Raw genomic sequence first — 21,691 nt, 5'->3', positions numbered from 1 at the left:
CAGTCAGGCTTTCCGCCTCAAATAGCCATGCTACTGCGTATATGGACCCTCATTGCACTTTGCCTTTTTCTACAATCTTGTTATGTCACGATTTAATGTAAAAATAAAAACAAAACAAAAAATAATTCCATGCAGTACATGGGTATCAGCTGTTTAACTAGGACTGCTGTGTAATTGCAGCCATCATAATCAAATTTAATGATTAGCCAAAATCTGTAATACTATTTTACTGACTTCTGATGAATAAAAATTTCTTTTGCTACTTTTACTGTAGATAAAAATTCAAAAATAATTGACTCAGGATGAAATCTTCAATGATTTCATTCGAAACCAATGTCTGTGCGTAAGCATGATCAGCAGTTGTAAAATGTTACTTACTACATCTAAAATGTATGGCAGCGGTTGTACATGCTGACGCTGTCACACTTCTCTTAGTTGCGTTGATAGGCACTGAAGTGGTCTATAATATGAAGACACAACGTATATTGTTAACTGAACTATAACAAATGCCGTACAACCAATTTTAGAATCCTGCTGAGGTCATCCAGAAGGTAAATGAGTTTATGGGTACAAACAGATCTCCTGAGCTGGTTCAGCAAATTGCTGAAGCCACAGACATCAAGAAAATGAGAAAAGCGAAGGAAGAAGCTAAACCAAGTAAAGCGATGCAAAAACTGGTATGGCTGGTAGATTATTAGATCAATAACTTACTGGATGACTTACAAAACTCACTATAAGTAGAACAGCTTAGTTGGTAATAAATTTACTAACATGGTAATAAATGTTTCCTAGGCAAGTACAAGTGTATCTCCGTTTTTTTTAGACTGAGCAGATGCAAATTAAAGACTTCAATGCAAAAGACATGAACAAGGTCATGGCTCACATGTATAGGAAAGGTAAAAACTTGCAGATTTCTATTGCCAAGTTTCAAACTGAATAGCTTTCTAAATAAATTTGGTACAAAAACTTAATTATAACGTATATTTCACAGGAGTCGAAGCGTAAAAATACTCTTTCTTGTATTATATTCATTAGCTAACAATAATTATTTTAGTATAATAAAGCATTCGGTAGATGTAAACAGCTCTAAATGCTACACTGGTGCAAATTTAAGAAATTAGTGGCCAAATCATGTCATACAAGTCCTATTGCTTATTCACACGTAGGTCTCACAGAAGATCGCATGTGTTCTATAGAATCGCATTGTATAATTGTGCAATGAATAGCAGAAAATAATTTAATTTAGTTGAATAAAAATTGAAAAAATTATTGTATTATATTATAATTATAACGTATATTTAGCTAAAGTCGAAAAGTAGAGTAACTTATTTTGTATTATGTTGATTAAAGGGTTACTAATGGCAACTTTAAAAGATTTATCAGAGAGAATAAATATTTTTCTATCGCTTGCGATTCTGCTTGTTGTTTTAGGTGATCAGACTGCCAGAATGTTTCAAGATTAAAATCTATAAAACAAACACTCAGAAGAAAGAAATTTCTCAAAAATTGACATCAATAGTCTCACATCCTGTTTGTACTTCTTGTTATGAACTATGGGCTATTGCGTTGAAGATAAATGTAGCCACAGATATATAGATTTAAAGTTTTTAAATAATTCAAAGATACGCTAGTCAGAATTTTTACCCTCGCTTTCCTCTAAATTATAATTAAAATATAAATAGTATATTTATATTGATGCATAAAAATATGTCAACAGTCAGGCGTTATAAATGTAGCGCCCAACTATAGACATGTTTTTGGAGAAGTCTGGGCGTGTCTTTTTTATTTGAGCCTTTTAACCGTGATCATGTTTTGTCGGTTTTAATTTTGAAACATCCTGGCAGTCAGATCATCCAAAATAACAAACAAATTCTTAAACTATAGAAAAATATCTATACTTTCTAATAAAATGTTTTAAAATTTAACGTGAGTGACCCTTTAACTAACATGTCATATATTTGTATAACAGTACCTTCAGTAGCTGTGACTGCCATAAGACCTCTAACAATTACGTTATTGCAAGTTTAAAAACATATTGATCAGCTTTCATGTAATGGCAACTGGATCACATCATACCAGTTAAATTAATATATTGCCTATTCTTAAGTACCAGATAAGGTAGCATGCGCTCCATAAAATCACAATGTAGAATTGTGCAATTAATAGCGGTGAAGCAATTAATTTAATTAAACAGATGTAGAAAAGCTAAAAAATTATAACATTTCAAATTTCAGGAGAAATTGGGGACTGGAAAAACCACTTCACAGTTGCTCAGAATGAAGCATTTGATGCTGTGCTGGCAGCATGGAAAGGAGGAAATGATATACCTTTTACCTACTGATGGCGTTGGCGAGCTTAAACTTCAGAAGAAATAAATAAAACACTCATTCGACTGTTGTGTTAGGACTGTATGTAGCCATTTAATAATTGTGGTGCTACGAAAAAACACCAAAGTCTTAGGCCTTCTTTGCTGATTACTTCTAAAATATCCAATCACAAAAATAACATCAAAGCTTAGGGTTGATGGTACAACCCTGTTTCCTTGCTAATTAATTCTCTTGTCAATCTGTACACAGAGCTGGCAATCTGCTGTTGTTGCTGCCATAATACGACTCTCAATTCCACGTAGGCCGCAAGCATCAGCAAAAGAATTGCTAGATTATTGGTAATGAAATTAGAAGCTATGCTTTGAAGTCTGTCTGCAAAACAGTTGGGAGTTGTCTAACCTCTGCAAAAAAACTGCTGATCAAGGTTTCGTCAAAATGTACTGCACAAATGAAGGCTAGAGCGTTTTCTGTGCAAAATTGCTGCCTGGGTCCTGCTACCTGGGTTCTGCTGCCAGAGTCCTGCTGCCTGGGTCCCAGGTTGTCACAAGGACCAAGGCTATACAGCTTATGTCTTCTGTTGAGGAATGATATTTTCATTTAATCCAATTTAATCCAATTTTAATCCATTTAATGCACTCTTTAGTAGATTGATCATGTGATCACCAGCCATGCAGTCTCATGTGACCACATGCTGCTGACTGTCATGATGTAATGATTTGCAAGAATTGCTGCTCAAATTTTTCTACAATATAGACAACCGGCTTGAGCTAAAGCAAGCTAAGGCTGAGTTTTCTTGGTCAAACGACCAGAGCTTGCGTGGTCAAAACAGAAATAGCACAAAAGGTTTGCCAAAAATAAGAAAAAATCTTATTTTCAGTATTCCTTGAAATATTAAGTGTAACTTCAATGACCTGCAATTCAATTTTTACAAAGGTGTCACTGATTGGCTTTGCATAAAATGTAAACACAAAAGCATACCTTTGTCTAAACTTGTTAGCAAGTTTGTAAAATATTATTAAATCACTTACAACCTTGAAATACTTTGAGCAGGTTTCGATCAATGATAGCAGCTGGCAATGATATTTTCAAAATAATTTAGTTTACAGTTTAATTTACAAATATTATGCTCAGCAAAGGATTGCATTACAATGTAGTGTCCATTAGCTTTTCATCATATTTGATCGACAGACAGACACTTTGGAGAACAGGACGGATCTAGTCCAACTTCGAGTGATGGATATCGACATGTTGGATACAACGATTCCAGTGATTAAGCCCAATCACAACGTCAACCAGTTCAACATTTTTATTTGCCATTTTGTAACGAATGAGAAAACAATAAGTAAAGATACAAACATAAGGCAGCCATCATTTATTTGAGTGAAATAACATCAGAGATGGTCTGTGTCCTGTATAGGCACGCGATGAAACCTCAAGCTGTGCTACTTAGTAAGCGGATGACCTGCACAAGGTCATATCTTAACAACCAAACAACAATAATGAAGCTGCTTGCATCATTAATGGTGTCATCAGACAGGAAATAGACTCTGTTCATTGTCTCATTTTTTCTACTCAGTTGAAAGACGCCTATAGATGTAAAAGAAACCCTATAAGTCAACCATAATGATTAACAATATAATTGTATAAACCAGGGCTACCCGATACTAACAGTAGATGTCTATATAATGTAAACTTCCTTTGGCGGAAATTTAACTAGACGTGTAAAACTTATGTAAAGTCTTTGAATGATATTACATAAGACATTTCATATAACGTAAAGCATCAAGTCGGCGCAACTTCTCAAACTCGACTTGAATAACAAGCGCTTCATCGTTAACCTTGAAAATAAGGTTTTCTCTGTTGCCACACTTCAAAGAAAAAACCGATCCTTGGGGTTATCTATATTATATATATACTAATACCCTAGAAGTCTCAGGTATGCCGACAGTGGGCAGATTTTTAACAACAGCTGAAGGCAGTCGGCTGGCACAGGTGTTCAAGTGTCGATTTACAAAGCTGAATGTCTTAAGATTGACTCTTGTTGAAAGCAAGCATTTATTCACACTTCTAAACTTTGTCTTCGCACAGATGAACGGATACCCACACAATCCTCTGATTATAGTAAATAAATGTTTTACATTTTACTTTATTTTAGACATCAATTTTGTTTTCTTTCTAGCATAGACCTTGCAGGGCAAAAAGTGAAACAAAGCAATTTCAGTTCACATTCAAGTTGTGCGCTCTCCTCTCTTAATGTAACATTTCCTTTTTATGGACTATAAGCCAAGTGTAATTGATAAGAACAAAATAGATATTTGCCGATACCAACCAATAATACCGCAGTTGCTGTACAGCCATTAATTTAAAAAGTTACATTCGACTTTTTTCCTGTTTGAAGAGCCATGTGGATAAGTTTGGGACAATCTTGGAAGAAATTAGGCAATTTGAAGTATTATATGATTCGTATAACGTAAATTCCTATAACATAAGTATTTTTGAAACTAATTACTTAAGTTGTAGGGGTATCTACTGTACATTGACTGCGAGCTACCGGCTGATGGCGAGAAATACTTCGGTCAATCGCAAAGCTGTTCGCTTGCCAAATTGTCACATCGCGCACCCTTCGCCACACCAGCATAAAAAGCTGTGACGCCTCATTCTCCCATTCATTTCTTCAGGATTTCACTGCTTCGGTAGAAATAAAACCGATGCATCTGTGATTGGCGGAAATAGTTTATTAGTCCGACATCGATTCAATTTTATTCTTTTCCAACTCCTGCTAGTTGAAAACAAGATTGGCTTTTGGACGATGGCAACAGGGCTTCATACAAACAACAATATACATATGAATAAATATGTTCTACTTGTAGCAGATATATGGAAGTCACGAGCATAAATTGGAACTGTTTACAAAACATTTCAAATAATCTTTTCAGTAATAAAGTATGCTAAAATATTTTTTCTATTGTTTACTCTATGGCATGAATTTGAGTATTTTTGTACTTGGTTGTTTTCATAATTAAAGTGTAGCCTTTGTTCTTTGAGCAAAATATAGCAGTGTAATTAGTTGCACAAACTCCATTGCTATCACAAATTACTGATAATCCACAATATGATACAAATATTCTGACAACGCTTCAATAACAGTTCTGAAATGTCTAGCAAAGATGTAGATCCTTTATATGATCGAGGCGAACTCTCATTGGTTAATTTTTTTTTCAACCAGAACATCGCCAAGGGTGTGTGTATCTACACAATGCTAAGCGTCAAAGATGCATTGCATCGGTGCGTGTAGTCATGCGTTTAAGTAATGACTGAAAGTGTTTTTATCCAGGCACCACGAGAGTGCAGCTATCCAGGCACCACGAGAGTGCAACTATACAAGTATTACATTGTGTATGTAAGTAATATTGAGCGCAGTGCTGAAAGGTCCCTTCATCAGTAAATCACTTTGACTCTGTCATTTGAAGAGTAGGTAACAAGGCATGTAAGTGTGGCACCCCCTAGAATATGGAATATACAGGCGTCAACTTGTGCAAAACAACATAGTTTACCGCTTGAATGAGCAGATAACCGACTTCGCAGTACTTTGCACATTATTTTATCATCGCTTGTGATCATCCACTGCCACTGAAAATACAGCTCAGTAGTAAACCGTAAGTATTTAAACAGAGTTACATTTTAATTTCATGTGTTAGACGCTGAATATTAGTTTTTGGAAACGAGATTGTCGCATTTGAAATATAGAGAGTGTAGGTTTGATAGGAAGGACGAAAGAAAAGCAGCAGAATGGAGTTGTTCCACCACTAACTGTGTTTTGTAATATGAATTGGCAACTGGTCATGCTACAATTCGTACCTGCGTAAGCCTGCTGATACTGTGATACTATATATATAGTATATAACTTACTTATAATATATACAATATATATAGTATATATAGTATCATAGTATCAGCAGGCTCATTTATCAGAAATTTATATACATACATTATATATACACATATATATATATATATCCACAGTTGACGCATCCTTTCCATATAGCCCCACTTTTGATGTTCACTCATAAAGTAGCACTGCATGAGGTCCGTGTTATCAGTCCGAGTCCATTTCATCCGTTTTGAACCAGTAGCCCATTTTCCACTGCCTTGTCCTGGTTCAGCTACAGGCAGCGCGGACCTTGTTTGACCGGGCGACGCCCGAGCCGGCATGGCTTTGGTTAGTGCACTCATCATAGAGATTGTAGACGTTATACAAGCACTATGTTTCCATGATGCGCAGTGCTTCGGAGTTGCGCTATCTCCGAATCATGGAAACGGTGTCTTCGCACTGAAATCACTGCGCACTGATCAGTGCGAAGCCAGTGCAAATTCGCAGCAAAGAAACAGCGACTGCGCAGTGGCTGCGCATAGCTCTCATGCCGTGGATACGGATTCTTCGAAGGCCATAAACTAGTACAAAGGTTGTCCTGCTAATCTTGTTTTTTTTATTCTTCCGATCTTCTTTCACTTAAATTTAATTATGGTCTGCATTCACGAGGATGATGAGGTGATTACTTTCCTGGACTTTGTTATCGATGCCAACACATTTCGAAAAATAGGTGGCAAGTCCTAAATTAACGTATAAATAATATATTACTTAAAAATACTTATTAAAAATATATTACTTTGTAAAAAGTGTGTTAAGGTTTGTAAAACCTTGTGAATGTGTATTGTAAATAAAAGTATAATGACGACAGAATCATAAAAAGACCGTTTATGACGTTCGGTATCCGTGATCGATTCTATTTCTCCATCAGGCGATTCGATTTATACAATTTCTCTTCTCTGGCTAATTTGCTGAAATTCAGAAAACCACTGCGCAGCATGGAAACGTACAATCCCCTCGACTTCGGAGGGGGGCTGCTTCGCAGTACTGCGCACCATGGAAACATAGTGAAGCAAGGGTCTTGTCAAAGGACCACCAGAAAAGTGCAGTTGTTGGGGTTTGAACCGAGGACCTAATGATCACTCCCAATACCTTACCAACTGCGCTATCTGTTCTCATCTGGATCAATCAGTGAGACTAATGCCTTAATCTACAGTACAGCAACATCTTGGAGGGGATGGATATTAAGCCAATGCCAACAAGGCTTCATGTCATTCCATCCTGGCAGCTGAGGCTACAAAATAAGATCAAGGACTTGCGCAAGAAAGTTAGTAGGCTCAGTGAGAGATCTAACCACAGTTTGGAGCGTCCAAAAAGGGAAGCCACAATAGAAGCTCTAGAATCTGCCAAACAGCAGCTAGTAGCACTCTCGGCACGACTGAAGAGGTACACCAAAGAGCGGGATAACAAGAGAATGAACAAACTGTTCATCAATAATCCATCTAGAGTGTATTCCCAGTTCAAAGGTGAACTGCAGAGGCCAATGTCTGAGCCTCCCCGATCTAGCACTTCAAAGTTCTGGAAGGACATCTGGGAGAAAGAGACTACTCATAACATCACTGCAAATTGGTTGAAGAGGCTTAAAGAGAGCCATCAACACACTGTGGCCCAGCAAGGACTCACCATCAGCGAAGAGGACATCAAGTGCAGAGTGCAGCGTATGAAGAACTGGGCAGCATCTGGCCATGACATGATTCAAGCCTTCTGGTTAAAGAAATTGACATCACTTCACACTAGAATGGCTAAGCAGATAGAATGCCTAATAGAACAAGGTGACCATCCAGAATTGCTGACCAAAGGACGAACTGTACTTCTGATAAAAGATCGAAAGCAGGGGCCGATTCCTAAAAACTATCGACCGATAACGTGCTTGCCCACCACTTGGAAACTGCTCTCAGGAATAGTTGCAGACAAACTAGAAGAGCACATGAGTCACTATATGACCAGTGCTCAGAAACGAATTGGGCGCAACACCCGAGGAGCTAAACATCAGTTACTGGTGGATCGGACGGTCTGTCAAGACAGCAGGAGAAGGCAAACCAATCTTGCCATGGCTTGGATTGATTACAAAAAGGCCTATGACTCAATTCCCCATAGTTGGATACTTAAGTGCCTCAGTATGTACAATGTTCACCCTGCTCTTGTGGCATTCATCAAGATGTCAATGACCAAATGGAAGACAGAACTGGAGGCTAATGGCAAAAAGCTGGCGAGTGTACAAATTAAGCGAGGCATCTATCAAGGTGACTCCTTATCACCGCTGCTCTTCTGCATATGCCTAAACCCTCTAAGCAGCCATATTTGTTCATAGACATTCCTATCTACATGCGGGCAACCATGCAAATTTACAAACCACTAGCCGGCTGCAAGGCGTTGCACGAGTATTAAAACAGCTTATAAACCTTGACAGGTAACGCAGTTGCTTGTCATTATTTTGGCACATTGCCGATGACTAATTTTACCACGCTACTATCTGTATGGCTAAACTTGCAAATAAGAGCCGTAAGAGTAAGCTTTAGTTACATTGTATAACGCATAGTGCTATGAGTATTTTAATCTGACATAGCGACGCATATCTCCTAATGATATCATTGCATCTCGCATAGCTTACGTGGTAAGATTATCACCTGGTGATCAAAAGGTTGTGAGGTCAAATCCAGCACGAGGTGGATATTTCTTTTCTAAATTTTAATAGCTATAGCTGGACACACCTAATGACAAACTTTGAGATATATATATATAAATATAGCTTTATATAAAGCTATATAAATATAGCTTTAAAGATTTATTGATTTGTATATATGTATAATCAATAAAACTGACTATAACTTTAGATAAAACACTTTATTACTATTAGTTTCATGCTTGGTAAGAGCAATCTTCAGATAATCTTATGTATACATAAATTATTTTGGGAGAAAGTCGCTCCGGAAGAGAAAAACGTTTCATAATAGTTTTTGTTGAGTGTGTAGACATCACTATTTTTACACATTAAAAAAACCTAAACATAGTTTCAAGAGACTGAAGTTACTCAAGTGTGCTTCAAAGACTCAACTATGTGAGTTGAAAACTATTACAATTGCTCTATAATTTTAGAGGTGAAACTATGGAGGAACGTCTCAGCTCCCACCCATTTGCTGGGTCTAAAACTGGTGAATATTTTGTGTCGGATGATGGCAAGTTTAAAGTGCCAGCTATCATGTTCAATCCTGAATGGCTAAAAAACATCAGAGCGGACTTGGCAAGCTACAAGTGGAAATCACCTGACTTCTTACTTGCAACTTATCCTAAGAATGGTGAGCCTTTTCTTATTGTTATATTACTAGCAAAAAACTTGCAACGCAATTCGGGTAAATTATCAATTTAGAACCAGTCGCTCCTCTCTGATATCTGGTTGTTAAGCCCTTCTAAAAGCTTTTCCAATGAATGAGTGTAATTTTTCACTTTCCATTCAGATGTTAGTCAGCCAGTTAGCTTGGTACAAGCACAGATTTGTATGAAACATTGTTATGTAACTATAGACTAGTACTCCATTTTAAAGAGTAAAATCTATGACTTTCATGGTCCTAAATAAAAAGCAACAGTTGCCGTCTCTAATTAAGCTGGCTAAAATGGAGTCGTGCTCTCTTGCACAAATTTGAATCTAAAGGAGATAATAACTACGAAATGATGACAAAGCTTTTCATAAGCATGAGCAATAGTCATGCGCTCCGCTCCACCTGCTGTAAAGAGAACTTTGTAATGTAAGACTATGTTCCTTTTTATCCTCCTGAAAATCAAACTGCTTCCCTAAAACCTCTCAGAACTCAAGCTACTTCCCTAAAACTTAGCTTGATCATAAACCATTGTTTAGGTACTCACTTTATGTGGGAAGTGATGACAATGCTACTCAACGGGTCAGCTAATAATGTGACTCAACCCAAAGAAGTCGTCATGATAGATTTTAGTCCTGTTGAAAAAAGTGAGGAGATTATTCCTTCACCCAGAGTTCTTAACACCCACTACAGACTTGATGTACTTCCTGCTGAGTTTAGAAAAGGAAAAACTGTGGTTGGTAAGCAACATAATAACAATTGCTGATTACAAAAACTCAATTGGCAAATAGCAAATTTGCAACTTGTATCAGAAAACTACTAACTACATGTACTTGTTAACACATGAATTGCGCACACATTAAAGTAAGCAATATCATTTTTGCTACTACTAATAACTATGCGCTATTACTCAGTGTTTATAGTTACCAGTTGTTTATAATACTATCCATTAAATTAAAGTACGGGAGGCAGTGGCACTCCTCTTTCTATGAAACCTACAAACTATGGACAACAGTGTAGAATTGCAATTTTAAATAATCTAGTTGGCTCTTGTTAAAAAGCCTGTAACTCCAGTGTAGTGTAGCCTAGGTATATCAACAGTAAGATGGCAAAAAAACCCCTTAATGATGATCTTATGGTAGAAAATGTGGTTTTAATTGAATTAATTACATAGTTACACTAACAAAGTAACAAATACCCGTTTACATGTTATGATCTGCAATAAAATATAACATCATCATGTACACAATTGAATAAAGTTTTATATTTGAGACAAATGGTGTGAATAGTGCGGGCTGAGAGAGACTTAAGAGCAACGCGTTCGGTACACTAAACATTTGTGACCCTATGTAATAGAAACTGTGAATTCAACCTAAATAAATTTAGCTTACTAAATACACACTCGAAGTTAAGTTTTAATCTTCTACTAAACCTACTTTAATTTTTGTGTGCTATTCTTTTAGTATCTGTTTCCGGTTGTGCGCATTGTCTCGCATTTACTATACCTTTTAGCTAATTTGTTACAAACTTTTTCAAACTGATTTGAGGAGAAAGACTGAGCAATGTTCTTAAAAGTGGCCTCTCACATACTTGGCCATATAGTGTAGTGGCCATAAAGAACTGGCTTGTGCACTCAATCCTAAATATTACTCGTATCTCAAGGAAGAAACTTGCTATAAAGTCAGCTCATATTTTGAGTTTCTCGTATGTTGGAGCACTCATATGTAGAGTTATGACTGTATAGTAATAGCATATAGTTATTAGTACTAGCAATGACATTTTTGCTACTACTAATAACTATTTACTACTACTCAGCGCTTACAGTTATCAATTGTCTATGCTATCTATTAAATAAATGTATCGGAGGCAGTGGCGCTTCTCTTTCCAAAAAACTCACAAAATATGAACAACAGTGTAGGATATGAGTATTGCAAACTATATAATCTAGTTAGCTCTTTTCAAAGAGCCTGTCACTCAATTCTATTGTAGCATAGATGTTTTAGCAATGTAGAAACATGGCTAGGACAGTGAAATTCTGAGAAGTTAAGACTTTATTGATGTATGTAGTTGTAATAAACTTTATTGACTTTCAACCTTGACTTTCAACCTCAACACTAACCTGATGTAAAAGACAAATATTAATCAAAACAAAAGTTCAGAGGTAGTTGAATTAATAGCAGAATCATAAGGTTTGCACAGTAAGTACAACCAAAGATAAATAAAAGAACATACAGATTAAAAATATAATATAAAAATTCATAACTAGCAAATTTTGCTTTTTGTTAAGTTAAGTTGAGACTTTGTGTAACAAACAATCTTTTAGTAACTAAAAACTCGATCAGTTGGAAGTAAAGGGGACTGGTTCACTATGTTTTCATGACTCGCGTAATTCACACGATTCGCCTTTGAGGCTGTGCGCAAATTGAGTTACTCTGCAATCTAGCTTTTCAAGGAACACCTGCCAATACGTTGCTTTCAACGCCAGCGCTTGACCCCATAGGTCAAATATGAGCCTAATTAATGACTCCATAAATAGCTATGCAGTCTTGTCACGCTAAGCTAAGCAGCAACCGTTCGGAACATTGGCACACTACTGAAATAAAAACCGATTGAAGCGTGAAAATATTTATAATGGAATAGCTAGCCATACTTTCATGCGCATGATTCACAAGTGCCTTTTCCAGGATTCGCAAGGATGGTGGATTCGATAAAGTTTTGCGGATCGAAAACTCGCTTATCTTGCAGATTTATGCCGTTTCCATAAAGCGGATAACTTGCGGACTGGCTCAAATTTGTGAATTATACACATCATGCAAACACAGTGATTCATATTGACTGAAAAAACAAACTGCATGTTCATCTGCTAGAACAGAGTTCACAGGTGAGCGACCAGACCTGAAATCACGTATGACTGGCTAACAAGCATAGCCAACTGTACTAGCCAATCATGTGATAACAACACTGAAGGCCTAACAAACTTGTAAGCTGATGAACGCAACAGGCGATCTGACTCAGCTGAACTCCATGTCTCCAAAAGGACCTGAGATAAACAAGACCAAGACCGCCTTGTATTTACAATCAAATTGTGTCCTGATTAATAATTATAGTGAGGAAGTCATAAAAACTATTTAGGGTTGAATGTAAGAAGGAGTGTGGGTTGGCAGTATTATTCATGGTCTATTTAAAAATATTCTTATATGAATTATAATTAGTAGAGGACAAAAACTGTCAATTATAAGCAAGTTTTTAGGAATTCTCCCCTTTTCATAATGCTTCAAGTCTGTCAAAGTCTTTTAGAATATTTGCTTGTGTAAGTTGTTTATCTATCAAATTTGTATATTCTTTGCAAGCTCTAACATTGGAAATTCTTTTGAGAAATGAATAAGATTTAGAGCTAAACTAGTACCCAGTCTGTGGTCTTCATAATCATTTTCCTTTATAATTTTACATAAGAATTCATAAAGATTTCTGTAGATGTTTTTGGGCAACTGAGATCAAGTTAAATAGCTTTATTTAAAGGTTGACTTGCAACAAAGTTCGCATTACAGTTATTTGGTATCAAAAAGTTCACCATGTCTTAATCTGTTTGTTGTAGGTGCAAAACATGTGAAAATGTGACTACAAGCTCTTAAAAGCTCAAAAACGAACAGTTAATCGTCGCCATCACGAAACTGCGGTAGATTGGAAACAGTTTATTTCTCTGACGTTGTCAATTCATTTGGTTATTGTTTTGACACGTGATGTTCTCACGTGAATTGAAAGGCCAATAAAAGGCTCAATATAAAACTTCTCGTAGCACTAGTTTATGACAAACACTTCGAGTTTCACCGAAGAGCCCGTATCAAATATAGATGCTCGCTACTTTACAGTTTTGTTTCGGCTTGGTCTAATCGTCTAGTTATGATCTGATCATGTCACCCATACTTCCTGCCAAACAGCGCGAATAATTTCTGCAGCATTTTTCTGACTATCACAAGTTACCAACAGGCTCGTCATGTTTATCAGAAAATGATATGCACTCTTTCGAGCTCAAGGTTAAAAAATTAAACAACTTTTCACGGTAGGTTTTAAGATATCAGTCCTCAAAGTGACAGCATTACAATGATGATGACATAGATGCGTAAAGACAATAGACATGGTTTTATTAAAAGCAAGAAGTATATTTGTGAAAATATTTCGACGAATGAGGTTGCATGAAAGTGTAACCAGAAGCCATCTCGTTCAACTACGTCCCATTTGAGCAGTTTTGGAAAGAGATTCTAATCTACTGCAGTTTCCTGATAGCTGCGATTAACTGTTTGTTTTTGAGCTTTTGTGAGCATGTAATCACGTTTCCACATATTTTGCACCTACAACACACCAGAGTAAGACATGGTGAATCTTTTGATACCAAATGACTGTAATGTGAACTTTGTTGCAAGTCAACATTTGCGTTCACCTACTAACAGCTAAGCTCATATTATTAGACTGAGGTGGATCTTTCATGTAACTATGATGATGGATGGTTCTCACAAATCTCGTTCACATAACTAGAGATGTTTAGTTAACAGAGATCCCTTAGTTTGTCACATCACATCCGAAAGCTTTTCATTAATTTTAACTCTGAATATTTTGCTTACAGTTGTGAGAAATCCAAAGGATGCTTGCGTTTCCATGTACTATTATGAGAAGAACTTGGTAAGTAGACATTGCAACAGAAGAGTCAATGCATCTGGTGTTATGTTTTTTGAAGCAAGGTAATTTTAGAGTTGGGTAAATTGATGACTTCCTGATTGATGTAATCACAACCAATCATATTTAAACTATGACTGTCTATTAAGTTTGCTAAATACTTCTATCTTACAATAACTCATTCCTGATAGCCAATCAAAGACAACTCCCAAATTTGGCAATTTTTACCTTCTATACCTGTACAACTGCTTTCTGCATAAAAGGCTTGTGATAGGTCAGTTTTAGTCATGTGACCTTAAGCCTATATGTCTGCAATCTCTGCTCTATTTCTTATAAATAAGGTTTCCTCTGGGTTCCATTGATCTACGCAACCTGTGTTTGGCTAGTTATTATGGCTGTTATTATTTTTTGAGATACAAACGTTATAATACTATCCAAAACAGATACAAATTTCTGAAACATTAAATTAGTCAATGTTAAATAAGATGAGAAGAAATTGCTTTGAGGGGATGCCAGTGAATGCCGACCTGCGCTGCAATAGGACAACTGAAGGAGAGTGACTTCCACATTCTAAATATTTTTTTTCACCATATTCATGCTTGTGCAACCTCCTACTTATCAAGATTGCACCGGCCTCAGTGAAATTAGGAAAAATGTGGAGCGAAAATCGTGGTTGTTTAGAGTATTTTCACCATCCACGACTATACCAATTGAAACAACTTTGAATAAAGCTCACTATTTCACACTTTTTATATCTATCCAACTGCTGCCTACATACAAACTATTGAGAGATCAGGTTAAGCTGAAGACCTGAGACCTAGATATCTATTCATCCATGTTCTATTAACTATCACCGAGGCTAGCTGCTTTTGGCTAATAATTATATATCCAGAATGCAGAGTTATAAATCTTGATATTTTAACTGATAAATTAGCTAAATTTAGTTTTAAATTATTTATAAATCAAATTATAAAATTTGAGTTATAAATCTTTATATTTTAGTCTTCAAAGCTGGACCCAGCATTAGCTACCCTATCAACTCTGGCCTTCGAAGATTACATACAAGACTACATGTACTCCAAGGACTTGCCTTATGGAAGTTACTTTGACTATACAGAGTACGTGTGGTCCTTGAGAGATGAACCAAACGTACTTCTCGTCTTCTACGAAGACATGAAACTGGTAAGTTAAGTCGTGTAACCTGACCTGTGCTGTCGGTAACCTAGACTTGGGGTCCAATTGATGACTAGCATAATGGTAGGTATGGACTAGGGATGGGAGGTCAAGGTTAGTACAGTTGCGAATAGAATGAAAATACAAACTTGTGTTTTTTTTTGTCAAAATGAACCCCTTCACTTGTCTACTTCATAATACAAGTTTGAAAAAATTAAACTCAGTTTTGAAGACATTTTAAGCAGTAAATTAATCAATGACAGCAAGTTCACTGAATCAAAAATGTTTTTCATGGGAGTTATTATTCTTTTGGAGACATTGGAGACAGACTTGCAGGCATATTTCCACATAGACAGAAATAATCGCATTACCTAAAGGTAATTATTGTACTGAGAAAGTACTAAGTTCATAAGCTAAGTAATGGGATGGCACATATTACAACCAGTTCAGTCACTCATCTCTCTTAAATTGTAACAGAATGACTCACTTTTGAGATTACTTAGCATGTTAATAGTAGCATTTTATGTTTTAAACTTATATTACTATGAAATTAATTATTTTAACCTGGTATGACTGGCTACAGCCATGATAACAACAAGCGATCAACAATACACAACAGATATTATGTCAGCCGTAATAATCTTTAAAGAATATTGATTACATGCAAAAAATGATCTTTTTAGTAGACATCCAATAAAACATAAATCTAAAAAAGTGTCAATCTAAGGTAACATGAATCAGATGATGCTATAAATTTCATCCTCAATGCATGAAAACAAAGAATACTGACACTGATATGGGATCATGAATTTATAAACTATGTGTAAGCTCGATTGCAATTTTACAGCAATATCTACACTAAGTTTATAAGAAAGTTCTTTGGTAGACATCTGTTAGGAAAAACATTCAACACTTAGTTACAGACTCTTTTAGCCAAAATCTTCACTCGCTTCTTTTAAAGGCCATGTTAACCTTTTGCTGCCTGAAAGTCAGAGACTATTCTAATGTGCTGTTACCAAATGTCTGGCCTTTGAACATTTAGTAATCACGAGTTTGTTTTGATGCATATACAAACAAGTTGCTTTTCCAAGTTACTTGACTACCTACTCTGTAGATTTGCAACATATCTAGATATCTTATAATATTTTAATTTACCTTTGTGAAATCTAAATAGCACACCGATAATCTGGTTGAAACAAGTGCTTCACCTTGACAAATATTTTATAAAAACTGCCCAGGGCTGATACTCTGAAAGAAACACCCATCTGGATAGGCCCAGACTTGGATATTGTACCCCAATCGCCTGGTTGGTCAATTTGAATTTGGATATTGTACCCCCAATCGCCTGGTTGGTCATTTGAAATGCACCCCCTAAGCACTAGGAGTTCCCAAAAGGGGGCCCAGGTTCCACACCCCACTCAACATCCAATATGAGTCATGCATTAATAAAGCAGAATAAAGCTAAAAACAAAATTCCCAATATTATTTAAATACGTTTTTATTTCGGATTTTTCGTTTGTTTAGTATTGCAAAAACGATCGTTTTTTCTTCTGCTAACGGCTTATTTTTTTGTTGCTAACAGAGACTAATGTATTGTAGTTGACTGTTGGTAAAAAATTAAACAAAAAAAGGCAATTAGCTAACCATAAATCAATTTACAAAAACCGTTCGTGTGGCGACATAATAGCAGCTCTGCCCACTAACGTCAGTATCGCAAAATGACAAAATATCACCTATGCCTGCAAAAGGGTTAATAAAACTGATTCCAAACATCAACCATCAGATCATCATTTTCATTTACAAAGGAAAACATAATGAATATCAATAAAATAAAAATCATATCAATCATTCTGAGTATATTGCTAAAGGGTTGCTAAGATGATGCAGTGTCGACTGTCTCTTTTCCCTTCCTTTCCCGTCAGCGAGCAAACAGCAGCAATCTGCATTAAAATGAAGACTGGAGTTTCGGTGAAATTTCTTAGTATTACTTTGGCTGAATAAAACCTTAATGAGCATGGGCCTTTTCACTGGCTTGGTTGTGGAAACCACCCCTAAAGTAGCAAATTCACTGACAGTGCCCATGGTCTGAAAACCCCCCTAAAACGTGATTTTGGACCGAACCTAATGGGCCTTTTAGGGGGGAGTATCAGCCCTGGAAAAAACTGTTTCAGTACAATGGCACTACTTATCTTCAAAAATAAGCTTAACAAAATTTTAGATACTGTTGTTGAAAGTATCAATATTTTTCTATCTTTCACAATTGTTTTTGATGTTTGAGGTGATCTGACTTTCAGGATGTTTTAAGATTACATTTGAAAAAATTTGATCGTGGTTGAAACGTTTAAAAAAGTTTGTGAGAAATGACATCACTAGTTGTTATCAGTGCGATAGCTAATGTTTGCTAATGCGTTGAAGTTGCAGCGAGATCAGCAGGTCTATTTGCAACTATAGGCATCATAATCATATTTTCACTTGATTTTAGCTATTTAACTGCGATCAAGTTTGATTTATTTTAATCTTGAAACATTCTGGTTATCAGATCACTCCAAACATCAAAAACAATCGCAAATTAAAGAAAAATACCGATACATTTTAATAAAATTTACTGAAATTTTGTGCAAGCTTATTTTTAATAAAAATTTAAAACAATAAAAATTACTTTGAGCCTCTTATTAACCAAAAAATCCATAACTACACTATTAAAGAAGACATTGCAGAATCTTAGTTTGGATTTCAGAAAGGGAAAGGAACTTGTGAAGCATTGGTAAAATTTACAAACAATACACTTGCAGTTATGAACAATAGTCTATCTGTTTTAGATATATTCATTGACTTTCAAAGGCTTTTGATACAATAGATCACTCTATTTTGATAAATAAGCTGAAGCAAATAAATTTCTCTCATTCGAGTTAAAAACTAATTCAAAGTCAAATCATATCATTTTCAGAGTGTTATTATATTTCAGAAAGTATCCTAACCTTTAGTAATTAAATGTGGAGTACCCCAAGGATCCATTCTTGGACCTATACTCTTATTGTTATATATAAATGATCTTGTAAAGAGTACTGATAAATTTAAAACTATTTTGTTTGCTGATGATACTGACTTATTGTGTACTGCCAAAAACTAAACACTTGAATGAAGATAATTATGATTAACAATGAATGAATGAAAATTATTTCCATGAATGGACAAAACATACAATTGACGGATAGCATAACATTTTTAGGCATTGCAGTAGATATATGTACACTAAACTGGTCAAGACACATTGTTTACCAAGCCTCGTTGATCTTACTAAAATGCCTCTTCTGCTTTGATATAATACTATAATTAGCAGTAGAATAGTTTATTGCTTGGGAGCATGGAGAAATGTTCCAATGAGCTGCTTCAACAAAATTTTAGTCATCCAGAAGCGATCGCTTAAAATAATACATCATAAAAACTCTTATCTCTTCCACCCTCCTTTTCTATTGGTGGCCATAGACGGGTTGCCTATCGTGTGTCATCAGCATGGAATTCCTTGCAAATTCGGCTCAGGAAATTTGGCAGTCATGATGGTTTTAGGGCTGCTTTGAAGCAGCACTTGCTGGGCTCTCTGGCATAGGCTTGTTCCGATTCCTATTGCTTAGACAACTCTGTTTTTCTTCATTGATGATTAATCTCAACTGTTAAGTCAGGCTATGTGCCTCGAATAGCCATGCTACTGCGTATATGGGCCCTCGCTGCACCTTACTTTCTCTATAATCTTGTTATGTCATGATTTAATGTAACAGTAAACACAAAACAACAAATAATTCCATGCAGTACACGCGTATCAGCTGTTTAACTAGGACTGCTGTGTAATTGCAGCCATCATAATCAAATTTAATGATTAGACAAAATCTGTAATACTATTTTACTGACTTTTGATGAATAAAAATTTCTTTTGCTACTTTTACTGTAGATAAAAATTTTAAATAATTGACTCAAGATGAAATCTTCGATGATTTTAGTCGAAACCAATGTCTGTGTGTGAGCATGATGAGCAATAATTGTAAAATGTTCCTTACTACATTTAAAATGTATGGCAACGGTTGTACATGCTGAGGCTGTCACACTTCTCTTAGCTGTGTTGATACGCACTGAAGTGGTCTATAATATGAAGATATAACATATATTGTTAACTGAACTATAACAAATGCTGTACAACCAATTTTAGAATCCTGCTGAGGTCATCCAGAAGGTGAATGAGTTTATGGGTACAAACAGGTCTCCTGAGCTGGTTCAGCAAATTGCTGAAGCCACAGACATCAAGAAAATGAGAAAAGCAAAAGAAGAAGCTAAACCAAGTGAAGCAATGCAAAAACTGGTATGGCTGTTAGATTATTAGATCAATGACCTACTAGATGACTTACCAAACTCACTATAAGTAGAACAGCTCAGTTGGTAATAAATTTACTAACATGGTAATAGATGTCTCCTAGGCAAGTACAAGTGTATCTCCATTTTTTTTAGACTGAGCAGATGCAAATTAAAGACTTCGATTCAAAAGACATGAACAAGGTCATGGCTCACATGTATAGGAAAGGTAAAAACTTGCAGATTTCTATTGCAAGTCTAAAAACATATTGATCAGCTTTCATGTAATGGCAACTGGATCACATCATACCAGTTAAGTTAATATATCGCCTATTCTTAAGTACCAGATAAGGTAGCATGCGCTCCATAAAATCACATTGTAGAATTGTGCAATTAATAGCGGTGAAGCAATTAATTTAATTAAACAGATGTAGAAAAGTTAATAAAATTATAACATTTCAAATTTCAGGAGAAATTGGGGACTGGAAAAACCACTTCACAGTTGCTCAAAATGAAGCATTTGATGCTGTGCTGGCAGCATGGAAAGGAGGAAAGGATATACCTTTCACCTACTGATAGAGCTGGCCTAGCTTATGCTTCCGAAGAAAAAAATAAAACACTCATTTAGCTGTTATGTTAGGACTGTATGTAGCCAGTTAATAACTGTGATGCTATGAAAAAACACCAAAGTTTTAGGCCTGTTTTTGCTGATTATTTTTAAAATATCCAATCATAAAAATGACATCAAAGCTTAGAGTTGATCGTACTCCCCTGTTTATTTGCTAATAAATTTTCTTGTCAATCTTTACACAGAGCTGGCAATCTGCAATCTGGCAATCTCAATTCCACGTAGGTCGCAAGCATCAGCAACAGGATAGCCAGATTATTGGTAATGAAATTAGAAGCTAGGCTTTGAATGCTGCCTGCAAAACAGTTGAGAGTTGTCCAACCTCTGCAAAAAAACTGCTGATCAAGATTTCATCAAAATGTATTGCACAAATGAAGGTTAGCGCGTTTTCTGTGCGAAATTTCTGCCTGGGTCCCAGGTTGTAACAAGGACCATAGCTATACAGCTTATGTCTTTTGTTGAGGGATGATATTTTCATTTAATCCAATTTTAATCCATTTAATGCTGTACTCTTTAGTACATTGATCATGTGATCATCAGCCATGCAGTCTCATGTGACCACATGCTGCTGCCTCTCATGATGTAATGATTTGCTTGAATTGCTGCTCAGATTTATCTACATTATGGACAACCGGCTTGAGCTAAAGCAAGCTAAGGCTGAGTTTTCTTTGCGAAGCGACCAGGGCTTGCGTGGTCAAAACAGAAATAGCACAAAAAGTTTGCCAAAAATAAGCAAAAATCTTATTTTCATTATTCCTTGAAATATTAGGTGTAACGTCAATAACCTGCAATTCAATTTTTACGAAGGTGTCACTGATTGGCTTTGCATAAAATGTAAACGCAAAAGCATACCTTTATCTAAACTTGTTAGCAAGTTTGTAAAATATTATTAAATCACTTGAAACTTTGAAATACTTTGAGCAGGTTTTGATCAATGATAGCAGCTGGCAATGATATTTTCAAAATAAGTTAATTTACAATTTAATTTACAAATATTATGTACAGCAAAGGATTGCATTACAATGTAGTGTCCATTAGCTTTTCAACATATTTGATCGACAGACAGGCACTTTGGAGAACAGGACGGATCTAGTCAAACTCGGAGTGATGGGTATCGACATGTTGGATGCAACGATTCCGGTGATTAAGCACCCATGACAATGTCAACCAGTTCAACATTTTTAATTACCATTTTGTAACGAATGAGAAAACAATAAATAAAGATACAAACATAAGGCAGCCATCATTTATTTGAGAGAAATAAAGTCAGAGATGCGTCTGTGTCCTGTATAGGCATGCGATGAAACCT

At 35.9% G+C, this 21,691-nt stretch overlaps 2 protein-coding genes across 2 annotated transcripts in view; both read left to right on the top strand.

Moving 5' to 3' along the window:
- LOC137405160 (sulfotransferase 1A1-like) overlaps window positions 1-3,601 on the top strand; it is a 68,781-nt gene extending 65,180 nt beyond the window's left edge. Inside the window, exons 6-8 of the mRNA XM_068091386.1 lie at window positions 528-677; window positions 824-896; window positions 3,516-3,601. Of these exons, the coding sequence (XP_067947487.1) occupies window positions 528-677; window positions 824-896; window positions 3,516-3,601 (309 nt within the window). The remainder of the gene's footprint in view (window positions 1-527; window positions 678-823; window positions 897-3,515) is intronic.
- A 2,337-nt stretch (window positions 3,602-5,938) lies between these two features.
- On the top strand, window positions 5,939-20,562 carry LOC137405397 (sulfotransferase 1E1-like). The gene is made up of 8 exons (XM_068091645.1): window positions 5,939-5,983; window positions 9,352-9,551; window positions 10,109-10,309; window positions 14,191-14,246; window positions 15,243-15,422; window positions 19,615-19,764; window positions 19,911-19,983; window positions 20,224-20,562. Exons 2-8 carry the CDS (start codon window positions 9,362-9,364, stop codon window positions 20,328-20,330), a joined length of 957 nt encoding a protein of 318 aa, XP_067947746.1. The 5' UTR covers window positions 5,939-5,983; window positions 9,352-9,361; the 3' UTR covers window positions 20,331-20,562.
- Window positions 20,563-21,691: the final 1,129 nt, after the last annotated feature.

This window comes from Watersipora subatra, chromosome 9 (genome assembly GCF_963576615.1).
Source record: "Watersipora subatra chromosome 9, tzWatSuba1.1, whole genome shotgun sequence".
Classification (NCBI taxonomy): Eukaryota; Metazoa; Bryozoa; class Gymnolaemata; order Cheilostomatida; family Watersiporidae; genus Watersipora; species Watersipora subatra.
The sequence above is the reverse complement of the archived record's forward strand: the minus strand, read 5'-3'. Positions and strand labels throughout refer to the sequence as shown.